The sequence below is a fragment of the Myxocyprinus asiaticus genome, chromosome 26 (assembly GCF_019703515.2).
Source record: "Myxocyprinus asiaticus isolate MX2 ecotype Aquarium Trade chromosome 26, UBuf_Myxa_2, whole genome shotgun sequence".
Taxonomy (NCBI): domain Eukaryota; kingdom Metazoa; phylum Chordata; class Actinopteri; order Cypriniformes; family Catostomidae; genus Myxocyprinus; species Myxocyprinus asiaticus.
The window spans coordinates 35,412,287-35,437,673 of record NC_059369.1 but is presented as its reverse complement, the minus strand read 5'-3'; the positions used below and the strand labels follow the sequence as shown (position 1 = coordinate 35,437,673).

The window sequence follows — 25,387 nt, the reverse complement described above, 5'->3', positions numbered from 1 at the left end:
ACAAAAAAGTTGGCCAGATTGTGTGCAAAAGTTAATAAAAATTAAAACATCAGGGAAAATAAGGTAACTACAGCAATGTATAATGTATTATTATTTATAAATAAAATTACATATTTTAAATAGGACCTATTAACACAACACCTCGAAATATATTTTTGTAAACAAATGTAAAGAAAAAGCACATGCCTCTTAGAGCGCTAACATCTTTGCAGATAGGATGGTTTGGCTATTTTGCAGATTAAATGCTCATATTTTCACTCTATGTGAGTTTTTTTGCATCTTTATATCGGCAGTGTCTGAATTCCTGTCTAATAATATTGTGAAAAGAAACCGCGCTCTAGTTCCCAGCGTTATGAATAAATTATGCAGATTAGTGTGTAGTGCTTAGCTTTATTTCTTGCCGATTTTAAATACACTGATGTTAATTAATTTGTTGTCACTTTCAGTTATTTGTCTTTTTGGGATTAGTCAGAGCTCATTTTATAAGTAATATGATGTTTTTAGTTTTTACCATCATTGTGATTTGTATGTTAAATGATCAGGTCCACGTGTATGGTAAATGATTAGGTCCACATGCGTTGCATGATATCCAGTGTGTAAGCACTCTGGAAATCATTGGACTGTGGAGAATTTCAAATTGAAAGTCACCGATGTTTTAAATTCTATGACTTGTTCATATGCTTTGCACGTGTTCGCGGGGTCCCCTAAGACACGCCAGGGCCCCAGGTGGTCACCTGTATTGCCTGTAGGATGGGCCGGCCCTGTCTTTCAGTTGAGTTACTCCACTATTCAAACTAAACTTGTAGTTAAAATAAAATGTACATAAAATGAAATTACATGTAGCTGATTATGTGAATATGCAAACCTTTAAACATACAGTATTGCCTTAGAAGTAATGTGCTATAGTAAAAATGTTTAGATGTGATAATATAGCATTGTGTGAGGATCAAGGTGAAAAGTATGTCTTTAAGAAAAAAAAATTATCTGCCATTTTACTTTTGATTTGTTTGAAAAGAAATAAAAGTAATTATTTTAGAGCCTCTATCATTTCAATTTCACCAGGAAACTGCTAGAATATGTACAATTTGTCACTTAAAAATGAATTTGCAAAAATATAAGTATGTTAATGTGTTTATTTGAGACTAGATTGGACATTTGGATTCGTTTACCTGTTTGTGGCTTTAAGAGGACTGCATGTTAATGCAGTTAATATATGTGTCTCATGTATGTCTCATGTATGTCTCATGTGTCCACTGAAAAAGATGAGCGTTTGGGAATGTGAGTGCATATATATGTAGGACCAAATATTTGCCAAGACTCTTTCTCTCAAGACATGGGGCTTTCAGGGGCCGAAACTAAAACTGATCTCTTCCCTTTTGGAAAACAAACAAACACAGTCACACACAAGCAGTGGAGCACTCCACAATACAGCCCTGTGGTTCTGCTCACACAATGGGTCCACAAACACACACCAACACACTGCATCCCTTGGCCTGCTACATGTTTCCTGTCCCTGCTATCTGCAAATGTGACAGTCCACAGCATAATCATTTCATACACATCTGTGTGCATGCTGTGGTGTTTACACATAGTCTGATTAACATTCCTGTGTGTCATTAAGCCTATACACAGTGGAGTAGGGCAGGGACGAGTCCCGCCTCAGGCCACACTGCAAGCTAACACTGACTCATACACAAATACACACACAGACACACACACACACACACACATTAATATCATAACAGGTTGATGGGTTATAACAGATCATTTAGATGTAGAACTGCTGAATATGTTTCAGTGCTGTATGCAGCGATACGGTGGTGAGCTCTACAGTGCTGGTATCTACATAAGGTTTTCTTTTGGCTATGCTGTTGGTCACTTATCCAGATTTTATAAGTGATTGCCACCTACTCACCAATGTGCTTTCAATTTGGGTGCAATTTGGGAATTTGTCAGAATTTCAGTGCAGGAGATGAGCCGTGCCCAACTGGTGCCTTTATCTCAACTTATACACTGTGCAGACTGTTGTGTGTGTCTGTCTGTGTGTGTGTGTTTGTGTGTGTGTGCATGTGCATGTGCTAAAAAGGCAAAAAAAAAAAAAAAAGCGGTAACTTGCGGTTGTTATACATTAGGCATTTTTGTAGGTTACCAGGCAAAACATGTTTACAGTGTTGAAAGGTGACAGAATAATACATTCGATGTGCACATAGGCAGACATAAGCACACATACACACAGAAATACTTAACATATCTAAATACAAAGGTCAATAACATGTCTCATGTCTTTTGTTTGAAACTATTATGTTATTTAAAAACACATTGGAAATACATTTCATATACTGACTTGAATATATGATGAACATATCTGATCAACAAGTATTCAGTTTCCTAATTAATGCTCATTTTGATAATAATAAAGAAAGAAAATCCATTAAAAGTGGTGATTTTATTTTTAGGCTAAAAGCTTTAGGTTGTCATTTAGTTTGGCATAATTGTTAATAACTTATTCTTAAAAATAACAAGTAAATCAGTTTTGTTTTACATTGACATTTATAATTGAAATACTTTTGACCGTCAAATCGAAGTCTATGGCTGAGTCTGGAATGCCATACTACCCATACTACTCTTAGTACTTCTGCCATGTTTGTTTATGGCAGAAATAGTAAGAGTAGTATGGTAATATGTCATTCCGAACTGGGCCATGTAATAACCAACATGCAAGAAACCATTTTGTTGTCATGTGACTAGAAAACCTTAAAACAGCAAATTATATCACAAAGGAATAATGGAACAATCACACACACACACACACACACACACACACACACACAAACTTAAAACTGAATTTTCATGATTCAGATTATATTTTTTTTTACCTTGAAAAATATGCTTAAAGAAGATTGACCAGTTGTCATTTTCTGCAAATAAATGCTCTAATTGACAATATTTGTATTTGAAATTTGGGAGAAATGTTGTCAGTACTTCATAGAATAAAACAAAAATGTTAATTTTACTCAAACACATACCTATAAATAGTAAATCCAGATAAACTGATAATTTTGCAGTGGTCTCTTAATTAATATAAATATATACAGTTTATATATATATATATATATATATATATATATATATATATATATATCTCGTTACATTCAGTGCTGGAGGTCTGGCGGTATGAGACACAGTGATGTTTCAGAGTGGGACATTCAAAGACCGTTGATGGTTTACACAGACCTTAAACATATGGACAGCTTATTCTCTCTTTCTCTCCCTTGTGCTCCCTTTCCCACAAGCTTTTACTGATCTGTCCTCCATTTGTAATGGATTATCACTTGAGTTGGACTTTTCAGCACTTTCCTCAGTAGTGCCTTGAGGTTTTGTGTATCTGTACTACTGTACAACCTTTTTGTTTTTGCACTATTGAACGGTCAACTTAGCAAGGTTTGAACCTGTATCAGTGATCTGAGCAGCTCTATGCACTATTGTTGTCACACATCTGTTGTTCCCCCATTACTCTGTGTTGATGAGAGTATGTGGTCGTTGGCTAACAGAGAACAGGGATGTAAGTTGTGAGTTCAAAGAGTTTTAATCCAAACCACTCTAAAGCATTCAGATCTAACAGGGGAGCAACAAGAACCACAGAAACGTTAGCACACTTTCAACTGCACACAAAATTCAGCTGGCAATTGCTAGCAAAATGTTGTAGTACAAAAGCTTTATGTTTGGGGTCCCAGAGACCCCATCAATTTACGTGTAAAAATGTATTGCATTTAGTGCATCTGGGGTCTCTGAAACCCCAAAAATTAGTAATGTAACTATTTTCACAGGGGATGTGTGATGGATGTTATCAAGGTGAAATTTTTTGTAATTAGTTATCTTATGATTAGAAAAAGTAATGAACTATCAGATTTTTCTTTGTTGTTGTTTCTATTTTACTCACCTCTTTCTCTATACAAGTATTTCTCTCTTTTTCTCTTCCACATGGATATGTGGGGGTTTATTTTTATATGGGAACAGCAGTCTTTGATTGCTGTGTGGGGATCGCACCCCTCACAAAGGCTGCCCTGTTCTGTGGCCCAAACACTAGCGCTTAGTGGGGTTAGGGGCCTGGAGGTTAAAATATGTGTTCAATACTCTCTCCTCCCCATAAAACATTCTTACACACACTCAAACAAGCACACGTACTTATATTAAAACACCTTCCCTTCTCCTTTGAACTGATCAAACAACACAGAAATTTCAAACATCACCTGACTGTTTCCCATTCTTTTTGCTCATTCAGAAAATAGATCATCCCCCCTTTAACGTCTGCTGAAATCCCACCGCTCCATCCATAGTAGAAAGACTTGTGTTTTGCCAGAGCAATTTTCCTTCTGTTTTCCTTTGCGCTGATTTATGAGTTAAGCAGCTAAAAATTAAGAGAGAGCTTCAGGACAGGCCTGTGGTGGATCACTGGAAAATGTGCACAGTGCAGATTGTGTTGGGATTGTGATAATTCTGGTTGACAAAAATTGAGGAGGTTTGCGTGAAAAGAAATACATTTTGAGAATCAGCGTTTAATGGTAGACGGTTGATTAAGTGCCTTGATTTAAAATGATTAATTATTTGGCTTGTTACATTGTAGTTACATAGTTAATATACATTTACAAACCTCAATTGGAAATCTCAACTATTCTGTAAGTATAATTTCCATGGCCAGAAAATTTAATACAAATCCTAGCATCATGGCAATAACTTCATAGAATATAGCAGCTTAAAAAATGTTATGAAGGAGAGTGCTTATACAGTATTTGTACAATACTTTACTGCTGCAGTGGGAAAATAATCTTAATCAATATATTCTCCTTGTTTTGCAAAGATCTAAAATCAATTTAAAAAGGTGCATGTGAGACAAAGTGCTACAAAATGTTTTGACTTGCTTTCAGAGACTATACAGCATATTGAATATTGAATACAAAATACAGCAGAATACAGAATATATGAATACAGCATGTATTGAAGTATTTTGTTTTGTTTCTTTGGCAGATTTGTTCACATGTTTTAAACATACACCTTATTGAATTACTTTATTTTCTAACAACTATTTGGTAACACTTTACAATAAACTAGAATTTGTTAACATTAGTTAACAACATTAGTTAACATGAACTAACAATGAACAATTTTACAGCATTAATTAATGTTTGTTAATGTTAATTACTATATTAACTAATATATTTTTAAAATCTAAAGTTGTATTTTTTAACATTAGTTAACAATGAACAGTTGTAATTTTATTAGCTAATAGTAGCAAACCTTAATAAATGCTGTAATAAATATATTGTTCATTGTTAGTTAATTATATTTAATGCATTAACTAATGTTAACAGATGACACTTTATTATAAAGTGTTACCAACTATTTTTTTGTTGTGTTTCTTTTGCAGGTAGCTCATCAATATCATACAACACACCATCTCATACTGATCAATCTCCTCGCCTGTCTGCCAAAGAAGGTATTAATAAGCACATACTGTACACTGATTGTCATCTAAATATTTTTTGCTCTTCTTATCTGTATATGCAATATTTCTCACTGGAAATCTTCCCTCTTTAATTTATGCTACCATGGATTACTAATTCTGAGACACAAATGGCACATTACATGAACAATGTATATGAACCCATTCTCACTCCAGAGGCGTCAAATACTGCCACTTGTGTAAGAGCCCAGCGCGTCAATCTACAGATGCCAAAAGCATCCTCTGGCACCTGTAACCGACGGATGCAGAGGGCAGTCTAAAAGGGAGGCATCACTGCCAAAATTTGGATAGTATTGTGTGTGTTTAACTGCAATATGTTTTATTATACTTATACATATATTGGTGTGGTTATATAACACGATCATGTTGATTGATCCCACAATCCATTATCAACTATATAAATCATGAATGAGGTTTCATGTTTAACATCTTTGATAATTGGTTAGGTTTAGGGATGAGGTTGGGTAAATTTAGTAACAATAATTTAAATTTACATTACAAAATATATTTGATATTTTTAAGCACCCGACCCCACCATTATGCTTAAACCTAACCAATTCTCAACAATATTAAAGACATAACAAGTAGATAAAAGTACAGTCACAATCATTTATTTAAAATAAAAATGATACAAAATCACTATAATAATTCCAAACCATACGAAAACATTGTATGAGGATCAGAGTGAAACCGAAGATTTTAATAGTTGAAAATCCCCCCCTCCCCCCGTGAAGGTAGCGCCATCCAATACCAGTCACACATCTCATTCAAAAGATACATCTGAACTTGAGCTCATCGTAATCGGTCGTAATCGGTCACAAGACATGGTGTTTGATGTCGCACTGACGCCTTCTCATGGCGGTGATTTTTGAATTTGTTAGTAGAATGAATCGAGAGCTGAATGTGTACGGCGGAGATGAACAGGTACACCCAGAAATGAACAGGTCACATCAGCAGAGCAGAATGTGTATATAAAATAACGCATTAAACATTAACCACTGTAAAATATTACATGTTGCTGATTAAACATTACCATTGTGAATAAATGTGGCTGATTTCAAACATAATGAAAATCATACCCCAACATATCATGTCAGAATGACAAAATTCTACCCCAACACATAATTTGACAATGGTAAAAGTCTTTGATGCAGAACGTTTGTCATTGAAAGCAATGCGCTTGCCAGATGCGTTGGAAACTGACACCAAAGGGTGCTTTTGGCGTCCACCTGTTGATGCGCTGGGCTCTTGCACAAGCGGCAGTATTTGACACTTTAGGAGTGAGAACGGGTTGTGCATATGGATATGACATTAGGATTCATTTGAGGAAGTGAGTCCTATCATTTCACTACAATAATGGCATTGCAGAGTGTTTAGTTGGCCCCTGTCCCCTCTTTCCATCTTCCTTGTATAACAGAGCAAGGCTCCAGGCAGTGGCGAGCTGCCCAGCAGGTGCTGTCTTTGTGTGGCACAAATAAAAAGCATCAACCATTCAGTTTCCACCTGAACACAGACAGAAAAGGGGCTCTCATCGCAGGAAGACAATTAGCAAGACAAAAACCAGTATCAGAGCATTCAGCAGAGAAAGAGACAGTGACACTGAGAGGACGGGTAGAGAGACAGGTGTCTCTGTGAATAATGCAGGAGAAAAAAAAAAGAGAAAAGCTTATTCTTAAAATGAAATGTGTACACATTGAGTTAATAGAAGACATGTGTATTGTTTTAAGTGTCTATTTGAGTGAAATACACTGATTTTGTATGCCACAAGAGCATTGAAAGTTTGCTTTAAGGGGTTCATTCTATTTATTACAAAAACAGTTCTCAGTCTTTATTGTGGTGTGCCCCAAAATGGTCTGTTTCAAAAGCTACAGAGTTACCAACCGTGATAGTATTTTTAAGAATCATATGCATGCTCCTGATATATTGTAATTGAAAGCAGCAGATTATACTCCTTTGGAAACATGAGGTAGAATTGTGTGCATCCCCTTGTATAACAACATTCAACAATGTATTGCAAAGATGCTGTTTAGAGCATTCAAATCTTTTAGTTTTGCACAAACTTGTGAAGTCCATTCCAGCTTGAGTGCATGCTTTTGTTATAGCAAAAGTTGGACATACCCAACACTAAGAAATGCATGTTCTTTTTTCTTAGACTATAGCTTAGCTAGCTACAGTATATGCTAACATCAAATCAGCAACAGTATATGCATTAGTGTCTTGTCTAAGGGGTGCTCATCATATGAGGTTTTATGGCTGTAGAGGTTACTACCTGTGAAGAGCTTTACTTCACATGGAGTTGCATTACAGTCAGGATGTTGTTTATATAGCTGGACATTTAACAGACAACAGGTTAGCTAACTGGTTTTTCAAGCATAACCACAGTCAGTTTTAAAGACTGGTGTCAGTCATAAGGTTTTATTGTGGATTGTTCTTTTAGTGAGGATACTCTGTGACTTAAATGACCAACAGAGATTTTTGAAGCATAACCTTAGTCAGTTTTAAAAAGTGGTGTCAGGCAGAAGGTTTTATTGTGGATTGTTGTTTTATTGAGAATACTCTTTGGCTTAAATAACCAACAGAGAAAGGTGCCTGGGTAGCTCAGCGAATATTGATGCTGACTACCACCCCTGGAGTCGTGAGTTACTCCAGCCAGGACTCTTAAGCAACCATATTGGCCCAGTTGCTAGGGAGGAATCACACGAGGTAACCTCCTCATGGTCGCGATTAGGGGTTCTCGCTCTCAGTGGGGCGCGTGGTAAGTTGTGTGTGGATCGCGGAGAGTAGCATGAGCCTCCCGTGCTGTGAGTATCCGTGGTGTCATATGATGCACAAATAAAAAAATTAATTAATAAAAAAAATAAAATAATAACCAACAGAGATAACAGCCAATGAGTGCCTTGACTTATTCAATTTACTTGTGTACTTTCTACTGATGACACAAGATAAGCATCCACATTAAATCAAGCTCCAAACTCATCAAGAAAATCAGTTTCCATAAACCATTTAAGTAAACATTTGACAATCTCTCTGGAGAATTGACCACTTTGGGCATTCCCACTTCAGAAAGCACAGGGCTGCAATAACAGTGATAGCCATGAGCTCCTGAGAGAAGTGCTATCTGGGTAAGACCAGAGGATTGGCTATCCTGATAAAAGCCAGAAGTCAGACCACCTGTTCTATACTGAGAGACACATATTAGGGTCATTAGTACAGTGGGCTTGGAGATAAGATAATGCTGAGAGGGCTGTAAGACCTTTGACCCCTTCTCACAGTTGTCAGTCATAGTATAGCACTGTACAGAGTATATGCAATGTGATGGACAGTCCAAGAAGAGAAAAGCTTCATTAAAAGGTATCTGTATAAGAGCATATACACTGGTATTACCATTTTCCATGCTGGTCTGTGCTGGTTTGGTGCTGGTCTAGCTGGTGGACCATCATAGCCATGTTGTTCACCAGCAAAAAATGCGTGTCAACTAGCATGGTCTTTCTGATGAAGCCGGTTGACCAAGGGAGGCTTGCTTGTTAAGTTGCAATAGTTAAAAGCCTGCTATGGACACCAGCATCCTATGCTGGGGAATAGTATCCAAAACCAACATAGACTCATGACAACTCATAATAATTATTTTGTCATGGCAGAAATGTAGTATATTGTACGACTTTTCTTCCCATAGAAACCAACCAAACAACAAACAGAATTTCAAATCGATGCAAACCAGTCATGAAATTTTAGCCTTCTGTCCAACACTATTTAATGAAAGGAAAAACAAAAATAGTGCACAAATTTGGTTACTCATTTTATACTTTTTTATATATATATATATTTATGCAATACAATTAACTGATGCATGTCAATAACCTGAAATATGCTTCCCTCTTCTAGTCCCATATCCGATGTTTCATTGTTCCATAGTACACAAAAGCAATGCTAGTTTTTTCAACAGGGAAAACAAATTATTAAATGAATGCCTTCTTTCAGTGTACAAATGTCACTGGATATGATATTTACTTTAGTTTGTGATCCATAAACCTCCCCTTGAGTCTTGAGTTTAATCCAAGAAAGCACACATACTAAAACTGTCAAAATAGTGTCCATTTAACAGCTCTGCATCTTTCCGTAGAAGATTAAGATCTTGATAGGATGATTTATGGGCTTAATCTTTCATCTTATGTCATTAGTTTTTAGACCAATTTCCCACATGTAGGTAAAGTTTAATACAGATTAATTCTCTGTATTAACAATTATTATTATATTACACTGATCTAAACTAACGATCTTGTCTTTAGTACCCTATGAATGACAGTCAGTACAATCACAGTATTTTTGGAACCTAAAACATTCACATTTCTACATTTAGATGTTATGTTAATAACTGATAAAATTAACAAACATGACCAGCCTTAGACAAAACTGTTCATAATAGAATCTTACAGATCTTCTTTTGGTGAAAAATGCCTATAAACACTTAACTTTTGAGCATACAGTTTTAAAACTGAGCTAGTCTAGACAACTGGCTGGGCCAGGATCTTGTTTTGACTAGGATAGCTGCAGCTTGGTCTCTTGAGAAGACACCACACCCAAAGCAAAGCAGAGCAGGGAGAAGCTTAGATCTCTGAGCAATGCACCGAACACAGTTGTTTAAGCAAGATAATACTCACGTTTTCTGCATTGGGTCTTTATGGAATAAAATAGTGATGCATATTGTACATTACTGACTGTGAAGCAAAACAAAATTATGGACACTTAATCAGGCTAGGAGAAATTTTAAAGAAGCATTTGACCAGTTTTATCCATATCCCAGATGCACGCCTGTATCTTGTTTTGCAGTTGAGTTCTGATGTTATTAAATTAGGATTATGGGCCCCACTGCCCTTCCCTACATAATTTTACATTTGAGAGCTGGTGGCCATATCCGTCAGTCTTTCTCACTGTTATGTTTCAAAAGAGTGGAGCTTCGCTCCTCTACAAGTTCCTTAGCTCTATCAGACAGTAGCAATGGCCACCACCATTGTTTTCTTTTTAAATTCCGATGATGTGTTCCGTCTGCTCTCTCTCTCTTTCTCCATCTCTCTCTCTCTCTCTCTCTCTCTCTCTCACTCCCTCACTCTCTCTTTCTTCTCCGTTCTCCCCATCGGTTTGTGACCCCTCTTCTCGTCCTTGCTGCTGTGTATTTTTTCATGGCAGAGGGGAATGAAAAAACGAGGGAAAAAAGGCCAGTAAAACAAAGAGAGGTTGTGTGAGCAGACTCGGCAGGCAGGAAATGTAACTCTCTCAGGACTCTCTCTCTCTTTTTCTTTGGCCCGGTCTCCAGATCAGATCTGACAGACATTGAGAGAGTGAGGGATGAAACATCGTTAGAGAGAAAGAGTGAGTTTTTTAAAACAGAGGATGATAGAAGATTTAAAAGAGTAACATTAAATGGAAAGCAATGTTTGCTCAACCTGGTCTCATGACAAGTGGTAATAATTAGTATGACACAGTGAAATCGTAAGATTTTTTACGAGTTAGCTCATACAAAAACAGATGACTTGTACTCTCATAAACAAACCAAAGAACATTATTCATTTGTTATTATGGTTTTTCCCAAGTTTAACCTCTAACCATTAAGTCTAAACCCTTACCTAAACCCTAAATCGAATCGAGATTTTAATAGAAAAATAACTTTTGTGTACTATAAAGAAATAAAACATCAGTCGAGTCATATGATTTCTTGTGATTTTACCATTTCGTATGAATAAGTCATATCTCATGTGTTGTCATGAGACTACTGTTGGTTTGCCTAATGTTTCCTGAAATCATTGTGTTCATTAATTCCTTTAATGCAGAATGTCATTGTGTCTAGTCCCTAGTGCTCTTGCTTTTTGATGGTATGGTGGTGTAGCCGTTTCAATATTTATTGTGAAAATAATCTGAATTGAACATTTAAGGAATAGTTCACCCAAAAATGTACATTTTGTAATTATTTACGTGTTCCAAATCCATATGCTGTTATTTCATCTGTGGAACACCAAAGGAGAAAATGAAAGAAAATGTACCTAGCTCTTTTCCATTCATATTGTGGCCTGGATGTCAAGGTCCGAATAAGACAAATAAACACCACTAAAGCACCGTAAAAGTAATTCATATGACTCATGTGCTGTATATTCAAAGTTCTCTAAAGCCATTGGATAGCTTTGTGTGACAAAGGATGGAAATGTAGGCCCTTCTTCGATGCTGTGAAATCAAATGTGTATGTCTAACGGTGCCATATTTGATTTGAGCTGCAGTGGAGGGAAGATTTTTGTTGAGTACGGCTTAAATTTTGTTCTGTCCCTCACACAAAGTTATCATATTGCTACAGAAGACTTGGAATAGACTTTTTTTTCCCTCCCCAATTTGGAATGCCCAATTCCCAAAGTCCTCGTGGTAGCATAGTGACTCACCTCAATCTGGGTGGCAGAGGATGAATCTCAGTTACCTCCATATCTGAGACCGCCAATCCGCGCATCTTATCACGTGGCATGTTGAACGCATTACCGCAGAGATGTAACACGTGTGGAGGCTTCACGATATTCTCCGTGGCATAAATGCACAACTCACCACGCGCCCCACAGAGAGCGAGAACCGCACATTATAGGGACCACAAGGAGGTTACCCCATGTGATTCTACACTCCCTAGCAACTGGGCCAATTTGGTTGCTTAGGAGACCTGACTGGAGTCACTCAGCTCGCCCTTGATTCAAACCCACGATTGCAGGGGTCGTAGTCAACGTCTTTACTTGCTGAGCTTTACTTGCTAGTATTATAATGTTTTTATGTTGTTTTTGGAGCTGGACAGATGTCGTCACTTTAAACTGTCATTGTATGGAACATAGCTGTGAATTATTCTTGAAAAATGATCCTGTTGTGTTCCATGGATAAGCATAAGGGTTTGAAATTACATGAGGGTGAGTAAATAATGAAAGAATTTTCATTTTGGGGTGAACTTTTTCATGAATCTAGAAAAAAACTAAAAAGGAAACAGATTGAAACATTGAAACTGTATCACATTGTGCTGAATACTTAGGTCTTTGATGATTAATGTCTTTAGATGCAATTCTTATGTCTGCTCAGTTAAGTGCTGCTCTATTTGATTTAATGTAAACCAGGAGCAATGAAAGTCTTGCTCTTTCTCACTTTTTGTGCAGTAGGTTTAAGATGCTTTTAGAGATTAGCATCTTACTTTTTCTTGGATACTGCTTTTGCTGAGAAACGCTGACTGGAGATATTGTTGTGATTTTGAAACGTGGGCCATGTAGTTCTATCAGCACTTTCCAAACTAAACATTTTTCTTTGTCCTTAGAGGTTAATGTCTAATAGTTCCACCCACAGCTTGGATAAGATTTCAACCTTAATCACCAGCAGAGGGCAGTGTTATGTCATAGTTGCAGAACTGTTGGGTCCTATTCAGGTTTTATAGTGGGCTCACAGAAATCCATTATCTTTATGAATTGTTGGAAACAACAAAAAAAAAAAAAAAAAAAAAAAAGAAGAAAGAAACAAGAAAATGCTGATTTTAGGACACATGACGAAGGTTCCTCAAACTGCACTAAAAACACATTTCTGTACATTTCTTATTCATCTCTTTTGTTTTCTGGATCTTTAAAAAAATAAATAGATGTTGTTAATAGATCAGTTATATTAGTTATTTATTTGAAAGTATTCATGATAATATAATTGTATTTATGCAATTGAGCAACACAATTATCATTTCTGTTTCATGTGTTCCAAAGAAAATGTGTACAGCTTAGTTTTATGGAAAGGGCAAGAAAATCAATTAACTCAAGAAAAAGCATTAGCTCAGCAGTTAGGGTCAGCTATGCTTTTAACTACAATATACTGTAGAAGGATGAATGATAAACTCTAAATTCACATAATTTGTGTTTGTGTGAGTTCCAAGTGTAAATGTATCATTTGAAATTGATTTTGGACAAATAATAGAAGAATTCCAGTTACTCATGAAATATCAAGGTTACTAAAATGTACTAAATAATTACATATATATTCTCCAGATGCGTCTTATGATGCTGTACGGAGGGCAGGCTGGTCAAACAGCATGCACAGTGGCAAAGGTGAGTGTCATGGCAACAGCTGCCAAAAGTTGATCTTGTTTTTTTGTTGTTGTTTTTTTTCTATCAGACTTTTATATTGAATCTGTGGGATTTGTACTTTAACCTTTACAGTAATGATAGAGAATCAACCCTGCCACATAATGTCAGTCTTTAGTTTAGGGACACAGGGAACTGAAGAGGCCCATTAAGTACTCAGCAGTTTGGCCAGCAAATCCCCATTTTCTTTGGACCAGGACTGATGTGTCTGCTCACCCAGACGAATGTGCTTAACTTTTTTTCTCGCCTTTTTCTCTCTTTTATGTCGCTTTCCCTTTCTTTCTTTCCATTTCTCAGGCTCTCCGACAGTGGTCTCTCAGAATGCGTCCAAGAGCACTGAGCAGGCTCGGCCTCAGCCAGGTAACCAGGAATTCTGTGCCACAAGCATGCATGCTCATCCAAACATTAATTAAATTTATGCATTTGGCAGACACTTTTATCCAAAGCAACTTATAGTGCATGTGAGGTATAACATTTTTTAGTCCAAGCATTCCCTGTGAATTGAACCAATGTCTTTTGGCATTGGAAGTGCTATGCTCTGTTTAGCTACGGGAGCTGAACTCAAGTAATGAGAACATGGTAATGGTAACATGGTAAGGGTAACAAAATGATAACATACAGACTAATTTCTCTTTTCCCATAGACCCTTACCAGATATTAGGTCCCACCAGCAGTCGACTCGCCAACCCAGGTAACAACAAAATGGCTTACAGTATTTCAACAACATATCTGAGATACCTAAAATAGGGAAATGTCCCAGATTCAATTCAAGTTAGGCTCAATTGACAGTATTTGTGGCATAACATTGATTACTTAAAATAAAAAAATAAAAAATTTCCACTGGTCCCTCGTTAAAAAAGCAAATATTTCAACAAGGCACTTACAGTAGAAGTGATTGGGACCAGTCCAACAGTTAAAATGCACATTGTTTAAAAAGTATAGCCACAAGATTTTAGTGTGATACAAAAATAGGGATTTATCGGCATTACAACATTTACCAGGTTACAGAGTTTACAGGTATTATGCCATAATGGCAACGAAGTTGTAAAATTGGATATAACTTTACACAGATAAGGTTAGCAAGAAATTGTTTCAAACTAAAATCACGTTAACACGAATAATGTTTAAATCTTGTGGTTATATTTTTGAAACTGTGTGTATTTTAGAGTTTATGGACTGGCCCCATTCACTTCTATTGTAAGTGTCTTACTATAAGTGCAATCATTTTTATTTTGATAACCAAGGGTCAAGTTGAATTTTTTTTTTTTTTTTTTTTTTTTGTGGTAATCAACATTATGCAACAAATGCTGTCAATTGAGCTTAACTTGTGTTGAACCCAGAACATTCCTTTTAAGTTGACCTCATCAGTCTTTAGATTTGAGTAAAATTCCCCTGATGTCTCGTTGTCCAGGTTCAGGTCAGATTCAGCTGTGGCAGTTCTTGCTAGAACTTCTCTCTGACAGTGCCAATGCTGGCTGCATCACCTGGGAGGGGACCAACGGAGAGTTTAAGATGACAGACCCTGACGAAGTAGCGCGTCGCTGGGGGGAACGCAAGAGCAAGCCCAACATGAACTATGACAAACTAAGCCGCGCCCTTCGCTACTACTATGACAAAAACATCATGACCAAAGTTCACGGCAAACGTTATGCCTATAAGTTTGACTTCCATGGCATTGCTCAGGCCTTGCAGCCCCATCCAACCGAGTCTACCATGTACAAGTACCCAACCGATCTGCCATATGTACCTAGCTACCACGCCCACCAGCAGAAGGTCAACTTTGTTTCACCACATCCCCCCTCCATGCCTGTCACATCCTCCAATTTTTTTGGCCCCACCACCCCATACTGGAGCTCTCCAACAGGGGGGATTTATCCTAATCCAAGCGTTCCACGTCATTCCAGTTCTCATGTGCCTTCCCACCTAGGCAGTTACTACTAATGCCCTTCACCTCTCACCCTGCTCCCTACATGCCAAAACTTGAACTGCATTTGGAGGGAAGACAAAAGGACCTGGATATGGAAGACAAGGAAGCTGGAAAGGGGAAGATTTTTTTTTTTTTTTTTTTTTTTTGGAGAGGCCTGTCAAAAATTTGTACAATGAAGAAAATGTTGGAAGAAGCTGGAAAGACAGAGAAAGTAAGCAGAGAGAAGAAAAACAGACCAAAAAATGGCTGATCCTCTATAAAATGGAGTACTACTTATTCAAAGAACAAACAACATCTTCTTTGATGTTTGCTTTGGAGAGTGTGTGCGTGTTTCTAAATGTCATTGTACCTTTCTACTCCCAAAAGCTGTACCAATGGACCAGAGTCCCCTTCTACCAAATAAAGACCACAGTTATAAAGTCGGTCAATGACCGAAAAAACTAATCACTGTAAACTCTCCCTGTGTGTTAATGCAATTGTGAATTGAGTGCTTATCTGTTTGGACCTAGTCCATCCTTCTCTTTGGATTTTGTCTAAACCCACCTTGGTTACATGAATTTATCTTTTTAAGTTGTGACTGAAACTTTCTTACTAAAGCAAATCTGGCAACTGGAAAAATGTTGGCATTCACCCGTCAGTTATTCTCCAAACTGGAGGACGTGGCGGATGATTGTTTAAAAGGAGCTTCTCAGGCTAGCTGGCTCAAGCTAAAATCACTTATTCACCTTTAGCACTCTTTTATGCTGATGACCAAGATGGTGTTGATGTGAATGCTCTGTAAATGATAGATTAATTTAAATCTGTCCTAAATTTCTAATGCAGCTTTAACTTGCTTTCAATTAATGCTCACTTTCCTGCTGGGGGGATTCCTGTTTGTGCCCCCCTCATTGGCCAGGGAAAATTCATTTCATTTCATCTCAAAATTGCCAATCTATAGCCAAGTGTTATTTTAGTTCATATGTAATTAATATACATTCCTATGTCTTAAAACTCTTGAATAGATTCTTGGATTGCTGAACAACTGAATGTGGGCATCATGCAAAGTACCTCTTTGAAAGAAAAAAAAAAAAGTAAACATATAAACAGTTAAAACAGCAACACAAAACGTTGAAACCAGAGATTCGCAAACGCTGTGCGTTTGTCAGACCTATTTGCTAGTATTATTTTGATCAAAGGTCAACTAGGCATTAAAAGCGTCTTACTGTATAAATTATGCAGAGCTATTTTCATATGTGACAGTGTTAAAAATCATACTTTAATACGAGTTGACCTCGCTCAAAATGCAAACGTTTTTTTTTTTGTTTTTTTTTTTTTGTTTTATCAGTTACTGAAGGAAGTTTGTACTACGTAGGTATTTTGTATCTGTACATATGGGCAATACGTTTGTGAATGTTTTCTTGTATTTTTCGGAAAATGCTTTTTTCTAAAGTCTTACTTGCCATGATAATAAGAAAGTTATTTTGATATGTATTTTTTATTCCTTAAAAGCAAATGCCTTACCAAAACATTATGCTAAGTGACAATCGGTTTTACATAAATCAGGGTTTTCCAAAGTGCAAAAATAACAGTTCTTGTAATGCCAAATGCCTTAAAGCCAAACTTTGCGTGTGCCTAAACTTGATTGGGCAGTGTTATACCAGTGTCAGTTCCATGCAAGCAATTCCCCTTTGTGTACTTAAGAGCATTAAGGTAAAAGATGATTTCCACCAGTTCATCTCTATAAGGGATCATTGTCAGATATGAAGGAATTGTGTTATTTTATATACAGTATGCAATGTATTTTGGATATTAAATTTAAGACTATATATATATATATATATATATATATATAAAAAATAAGAAATATTGCAATTAATCGTTTTTGTTAATTTTGTTGTTTCTGCAATTTATTAAGTATTACCTTTTGTAAAAAAGGGGTTTGTTTCATAGGCAAAATGTGACTAAATAAATGTTTTTACATTAAAGAAGCTCTCCAGATAACTTTTTGCTATCAGTCATTTGGTCAATGCTTCTCACTACTCAAAATATATTAACATTGTAATTGAATTTGCAGTGATGCTATGTAAAAAGCGTAGCATTCTAAATGGCTAAACTAGCTGACTAACCGGTAGATGATTTGTAAATTAATGTCATCATCTTTGCCTCAACTTTTTTCACTCAAATATTAAATTAGTCTGATGGTCTAGACTGCATGACTTTCATCTAATCCAGTACTGATTGATCATACTGTAAACCACTGTGATAACAGATGTCATGACATGTCTGTATAGTGTTATTTATTTTTAGATTTTGTGTTGAGGAAAAGATTACATCATTAAACCATCACTAAAAATCCTGAGATGTGAAGAAAAAACAACTGAACTGAACTGAACTCTATTATCAAGAGCGACTGTGGATAAACTCATTCAACAACCTGGGCTGGCATGCTTATTAAAAATGATGAGAATTATTCAGATAAGCTCTTCTGTCACAATATATTTGCAGTAAAAGCTCCTCAGGGTACTATCTTAATCCTATATCAAATATATTGTAAAGGCCTCTTCATTATTTGGCATCTCAAGTAGTGAGTCCAAGGGCTACAGTCTCAGAATTCCGTAACACATCACCATTTCACACACACACACGCATGCACGCACGAATTTCCAAGAAGCCAGCACAGTTAATTGCAGAGCAATGACTCATTTTTATTTTGTATGATGAGACTTTTGTGCAGGGATCTACTGTACATTAGCGGCCAGTTGTCTGACTGCGAGCCTGGAACTTGGAATGGACAGAAGGAATCATACAAAAATACTAGATTTTTACTGTATTGTCTGCATTGCATATTATAGGCCTACAGCAATCAACCATAAAACATCAGAAATGTTGTCCAGCTAAGAGTGTCTTCTACTGTAGCTCGCAGTCGTGGGTATTCATAGCTTTGTCTTGTGCGCCCTCGTGTGGTAACTTTTAACTGTTACTGCAGGAAAATTCAGTTTGTCAATAATTGACAAGTTTTTCCATAAAGATTTTATCATGACATACAAATACACCCAAGAAATGCAATTATTTAATATATATTTATTTGTGTAAAAAACTAATATTTACAAAGTACAAATGATATTTACACATTCAATTTTACAATTTTAACAATTTCTATTAATTTACAAAATAATACACCATTCCAATATAATTCATAGCATAAAACAGCTGTAGAAATACAGACTTTTGCTGAGGCATTGGCATTTGAACTCATCTTCAGATAATATAAATCAATCTCATATTAATAAACCTCCACTTTATATTCCTACTCTCAGGGCAATGACCACAACACAGAAGCTCTAATTTCACCTTCAAATCAATGATAATTCACACTTTTATCCTTCTCATATTATGGGGACAAAAGGGAAAGGAATATTGTTTTACTTAAAGTTTAAATGGAAGTCTAGCTGTGCATTTCACAAGTCAGACATGACACTTGGCTTTGTGTATCACACTTTCAGGCAATAATCTGACACAGTTGAATGAATGTTATTTAACATAGAAATTATACATTTTTGCAGCAATTTTCTATTCTTTTCAGTAGTTTGGTTTTGCCAGTCTGTTTTTAGCCTCTCAACTTTCATCATTTTGCAGGTTTTCTTAAACAATGGGGTATATGGCGGCTCGCCCCTGCTTGCATTTGCAGTAAGCATAAGGCACCAGAGTCTGTCAGTGTCCAGTCCTTCTTATAGTGCAAGATGGTGACATCATACAGATACATGTCATTCCAACAGCTATAGATTCTGAAAACCAGTGCTACATTTTGGTACTGCTGGGCACTTCGCCAATATCAATCACCTCAAAGCCCTGGTTATCGATGCCATTTCTCGAATAGTGATGATGCCCTGGCTCATTGTGGTAGCAGTAGGCACAATGAGCGGTTGGTACGGCCACCACTTTGGCAAAGTTGGAAAAGTCCACACGGTATTTCCCCTCTTTGCCCCGGGAGATTATAGGGAGGAAGTCGTAACCCCACATGATCTCCTGAGGTATGTAGGAAGTCCTGACCTGGCAAGAGGAGCTAGTGGACTCAGCCACGCCATCCAGGAAGACCACAAGCTCAAACTCTTGCTGATGCAGAGTGTCCACTGCCATATCAAAGAATGGACTTGTTTTATCAATGACATGGTATAGGGTCAATGGGCATACAAAGAACAGGTTGTCCTTGCCGGCATCCACCATAAAGTCAATGCTGACCTGGTCCATGATGACGGTCTCACCCTCAGGAGCTACTGTTGTTCTCAGCAGCTTGCCGTAAATTTGGCTGCCGATCATCAGGGTCTTTCGTAGGTTGGCCACGCGAATCTGAAGGCAGAGGGTCCCTTTCTTCGGGCAGATAACTGCAGACTCACTGAATGTTATGGTCTTGGCTCTCTTTTTGGGTAGGGCGATCTTTGTCATGATCACTCCACACCAGAAGCAGTTGATGATGGCACCAATAAGACACTGAATTACAATGAGGGCGACAGCTCCAGGGCAAAGGGGGGTGATGGCTCGATAACCATAGCCGATGGTGGTCTGGGTCTCTAATGAGAAGAGGAAGGCCGCGGTCAGGCCTTGGACATTTATTACACATGGTACGTGATCCTGTGGAGGATTCTGCCATGTTAGGTCACCATTGTCTTTGGCAATCCAGTACCAGACGAGACCGAAGATGAACCAGCTGAGAGTGAATGAAGCCACAAAGTACAGGATGACAAACCGCCATCGAGTCTCCACGAAGGTGGTCCATATGTCTAGAATGTAGGCAAAGCGGTTGCGATGCATAATGTTGCCATACTCAATGTTGCAGCGGCCATCTTTAGTCACCAGGCGGTTTTTGCGAACACGCCGTTCTGCAAAGTATTCTTTTAGCTGCTCTCTCAAGGAACACGTCATTTTGAGGGTCTGTCAATCTGGGGAGAGAATAAAGGGTTATTTTAAGTTAATCTGTTTAAGCACTGTGAAAGTGGAGGTATACTTTATAAAACATTGTTCAACTTCACGCAAAGGTCTGTTAATAAGACTAGAAGCAAATCAGGACACACTGTAATACAAAACACAAACAATGTTGACTGAGGTTTCAGTGTGAACGTCTAAAGAGCTACAATTTATTTGGAGAGGTTGATATAGTGTTGCAAAAGGTGATGGAGAATGTGCTGCACCACATACAAGAGTATTTAGGGATAAACATTGGGCATTGTTATGCATGAGATAGGACACCCTATGCCAAATCCATCCACATACTGTACGTGCAAAAACACTTTAGGCCATTTCAGATTTGGCATACTGTAAACAATGATAATGTCCAACTCTTTCAACTGGGCCATTTCAGATAACATTAGCCAATTCCTGAATTGCTATGCAGAAAACCATAGATTCCATGCTAAAATCATCAAGTCACTAGCCAAAACATCTATAACAAACCCTCTGCTAACCACAAACTTGCACATTTCACAAAATCCCAAAGTACTGCATTAGGTCAAATGCATGTAATGTTGATGTTAGCATCATGAGCTTGCCATGATTTCTGCACGCCACACTGCACAAGTTAGTTTAAATGAAATTAGCAAAGGGATTGTGTGGCTGCAATGTAACATTATATTCTTGTCCGAGTGGCTTTCTTCAGTAATCTTGTGTATATAAATACAACAGATTTTACTGCTCTGTACAGATAAGATATGTCTTTTTCTCAATATATGAAAAAATGGTCATAAAAAAAAAAAAAAAAAAAAAAAAACTGCTCATTTGTAGGTATTTAAGGGCATAACGTAATCCATAAAAATTCCTCATGGACCACAGGCCAGGACAAAATTTTGTCAGTAATAATTGCACATTGGTGATATAACAATACCTTTTATATATATATCCCAAATTTGTTTCTTAACGTGACACCTTCAGTATAAATATTAGTAAATGACCATAGAAAGCAAGTAAAAAGTCTTTCAAAATTACTTACAGTTGTGCTCAAATGTTTGCATACCCTGGCAGAAATTGTGACATTTTGGCACTGATTTTGAAAATATGACTGATCATGCAAAAAAATGTCTTTATTTAAGGATAGTGATCATATGAAGCCATTTATCATCACATAGTTGTTTGGCTCCTTTTTAAATCATAATGATAACAGAAATCATCCAAATGGCCCTGATCAAAAGTTTACATACCCTTGAATGTTTGGCCTTGTTACAGACACACAAGGTGACACACACAGGTTTAAATGGCAATTAAAGGTTAATTTCTCACACCCAAAGCACAAGGCCAAGTTGACCCTCCTGTGGTTACAGCAGAAAAAGGTGAAGGTTCTAGAGTGGCCATCACAGTCTCCTGACCTTAATATCATCGAGCCACTCTGGGGAGATCTCAAACGTGCGGTTCGTGCAAGATGACTAAAGACTTTGCATGACCTGGAGGCATTTTGCCATGACGAATGGGCAGCTATACCACCTGCAAGAATCTGGGGCCTCATAGACAACTATTACAAAAGACTGCACGCTGTCATTGATGCTAAAGGGGGCAATACACAGCATTAAGAACTAAGGGTATGCAGACTTTTGAACAGGGGTCATTTCATTTTTTTCTTTGTTGCCATGTTTTGTTTTATGATTGTGCCATTCTGTTATAACCTACAGTTGAATATGAATCCCATAAGAAATAAAATAAATGTGTTTTGCCTGCTCCAGTTCTGTTACCAATTCTCCAAGGGTATGCAAACTTTTGAGCACAACTGTATGCCAGCGTTTAGTAAAATAATGCCTACATGACATAAAAATAACACTGCAATACAAATTAGCACAATGGCTGAGATATTAAAATATGGTCACAATGGTGTTTCATCTTCAATTGATTTTGCCTCTCCTCATTTAAAAAAAAAAGAAAAAGAAAAAAAAGAAAAGAGAGATAAAAAAATTCTGCTCTTAAAATCAGCTGTGAGTACAAGAATAAGTGCAAATGAGTTAAAACAACAAGCCTTGAGCTGGCAGGGAATTCAAGCAATTGTGTAATTGTGAAAGAATTTGCCTTGCACCAGAGTGCACTTGTCATGGCCTCTCAGTTCACTGCTGGCTTTGATTTATGGCCACATTCTGGATGTTTCTTTGTACTTAATTACAACAGTAAATAAAAGCATTGGTAAATGCAGGCATTGCATGGTACTGTGTTCAGGACAGTCAGCTGAAGGTAATCCCTGTTTATCTGTCGTTTATGAGGGGCTGAGTGGTGTTCAGTTCACTCTCAACCCATTTGTTTCATCTCTGGAGTGTGCTTAATGTTTAATGTAGAGTCTATTAGAATACACATCAACTCTGTTCCAAAGCTCATTTATACAGCAGAATAGCAACTGTTCAGCCCGGCCAGAAGCACCGGCAGTTCCCATCCACAGCCAGTCATCTGCTGTGCCGATTTATTAATGTAATGTTCCCGAAATACCTTGAGGAATATTGGTGCTGATGAGTGAACCGGACTGTATATTAGATGAGAACGTCTAATATAAAGATTCACAGATGACCAGACATGAGTGAAGATGGCTGTCTTCTTTACAGCTCACTTGTGATCATGTTAAAAGGATAGTTCACCCAAAAATAAACAAAATTGTCCACCCACATGTTCTTCCAAACCCATATCACCAGTCAACATAAAAAACTTAAATATAATAAAAAACTTAAAAATCAGTTAACTATCCTTTTTTATTAAAATTATTATTATTATTATTATTATTATTATTATTATTATTATTATTTTAATCTAGAGTGATAACAGACCTGTTTAGTGTTTAGCTTACCTGCTATTGAAGGTGCTCTTCTGTTATTCAGAAATCAGGCAAGCTGATGTTGAAAAATCATGGATGAAATCCTTTGAATCTTGCTCTCTCTCTCTCTCTCTTCCCGTGTCTCGTTCACCTGCTTGTGGTCCTATTCTCACTTTCCCTTTTTATAAATATCAGCTAAAGCAGGAAATTGGAAATGAACACATCTATGTTACTCATTAATAAACTGTGTCCCTCCTTAAGTGCCTAACTGTTTCACACTCTGTTACTCTCTCTTTCTCTATCACTCACTCTTTCTCCATCCCAAGTTGTCTGAGACACCTTATGCCCAACTCTGTCCTTATGTAGGCTTCCCTTCTGCTCACACAGTCATCCCATGTTTATGTATACACAAAAATCGACAGATGTATACACAAAAATGCTTTACGCAAGTAGAGCATGCAGGCTGCATCTACCTGACACACGTGCACAGATGCATGCAGAAGGAAGTCAGTATAAACATACAACTCACACACACCTGCACACTCAAGCAGGACACCGTGTAACAAATGAACTGTTAAGGGTACCCCCACAAAATCATATCACATATTTCTTTACCATAAACATTTGTCACTGGTGCAAGTAATCTAGTATCAAGTGATGTATGAAGTGATAAATCTGTGTTCTGGGATGGTTTCAGGTCACCGGCAAGTTGCAAATCAAGGTTACAGGCCACGCTTTGTTAAAACTAAAGAGTTTTTAACTGGAGGTATGTACAGAAAAAAAATATACAGAAAGAACATTTGATTCAAGCTGATTTAGCCTTTAAAATAGAATCAGGGTGTGCATCTGGTGTATGAAATCCTAGACTTAATAGAAATCTTGTTGAATCAGGTTTTTTTTTTTTTTTTTTGGTCACATTTTACTATAAGGTTGTATACCTTAACATTAGCCCCTTTCACACATACAGCCTTTTCCAAAAAATTACCTGAAAATTTCAGGTTAGAGGTCATGTGTGAGCCTGACCTTTTTGAAAATACTTGTAAATTTTTATCTGGCAATTTCCCTTAATGAGAAGTTTTATCATTCTAGACCCATTCACACATGCAACCAGGTAAATTACAGGAAAATCATTGGGTTGCCTTTACTGGTAAATGTACCACATGTGCTGTTCACACATACCATCAGTATGGAAATTTATAGGTAATGATACAACTTCTCATTAAGGGAAATTGCCAGAGCAATTTTCAAAAAGGTTGTATTCACACATGACCTCTAACCTGAAATTTGTAGGTAATTTTCTGGAAAAATCTGTATGTGTGACAGGATTCTACATCAGTGTGTGTTTCCATGAATTAGCGATGCCTTCTTTTTCTAAAACCCCATATCTAAAGACATGCGCAAGCACACACAAACACACTAGAGACTGTTGTGTTTTTGCAGATTGAGGGAGGGTCAACAGAATGCATATTTTATTAACCATACTCCCAACCCAAACCCCAACCCAAAGCTTAATCATCAGTGGAGTTGAACTTTAATTTTAGAGCGAAAATGCAACATCCAAATCACGCTCACCATTGATTATGTAAACACGATTACTCCTGTTTTCCATGGGACCTGAACTCATGTCTCAGAGGGACATTTAATCACGATTGAATTGATTCAGAAATGTCTGATGGGGGATGGTGTTTGTTATTAATTCAACAGAATGGGGTCGATTTCATGTGTGATCATGTTGCACAATTCTTAGGACATCCGTCTACCTTCCCAGCTACAGGGGCACATTAATGCATGGGTTTACAAAGGCTAAAGCACAGGGGCCCACAACTCGAGCCCCTCCTTTATGGACAGCATTCCAAATCCATTTACCTCAATGCACTCTACAACTATATGAAACCGTAAACACATGAAAAGGGTTTTGAGTACTTTGTCTCATGTTTCTGACTCATTAGCCTTTGTCGTTTTTGTCCTTTGAAGTATTTTTGTCATCTCTTTGATTTTGTAGTTTCTGGTGTCTTGTGTTTCTTGTTTAGTTTCTGTTCTTCTTATAAATTGTTCTCCAGGTGTGT

General features: G+C 37.2%; 2 protein-coding genes across 3 annotated transcripts in view; one reads left to right on the top strand and one right to left on the bottom strand.

Moving 5' to 3' along the window:
* LOC127417443 (Friend leukemia integration 1 transcription factor-like) overlaps positions 1-16,258 on the top strand; it is a 41,570-nt gene extending 25,312 nt beyond the window's left edge. For both annotated transcript variants that reach the window (XM_051657510.1, XM_051657511.1), the window contains 5 exons: positions 5,426-5,494; positions 13,552-13,611; positions 13,945-14,007; positions 14,291-14,338; positions 15,059-16,258. In XM_051657510.1, coding sequence (XP_051513470.1) covers positions 5,426-5,494; positions 13,552-13,611; positions 13,945-14,007; positions 14,291-14,338; positions 15,059-15,588 — 770 coding nt within the window. In that variant the 3' untranslated portion in view covers positions 15,589-16,258. The remainder of the gene's footprint in view (positions 1-5,425; positions 5,495-13,551; positions 13,612-13,944; positions 14,008-14,290; positions 14,339-15,058) is intronic.
* A 2,356-nt stretch (positions 16,259-18,614) lies between these two features.
* Positions 18,615-23,465, bottom strand: LOC127417446 (ATP-sensitive inward rectifier potassium channel 1-like). Its single transcript, XM_051657515.1, has 2 exons — positions 23,355-23,465; positions 18,615-20,490 (listed from the first exon to the last, which is right to left on the bottom strand). The coding sequence occupies exon 2, from the start codon at positions 20,471-20,473 to the stop codon at positions 19,352-19,354; it is 1,122 nt and encodes a 373-aa protein (XP_051513475.1). The 5' UTR covers positions 20,474-20,490; positions 23,355-23,465; the 3' UTR covers positions 18,615-19,351.
* Positions 23,466-25,387: the final 1,922 nt, after the last annotated feature.

Excerpts from the sequence above, each read along its gene's own strand:
- LOC127417446 (XM_051657515.1), bottom strand. The coding sequence starts at position 20,473 with ATGACGTGTTCCTTGAGAGAGCAGCTAAAAGAATACTTTGCAGAACGG.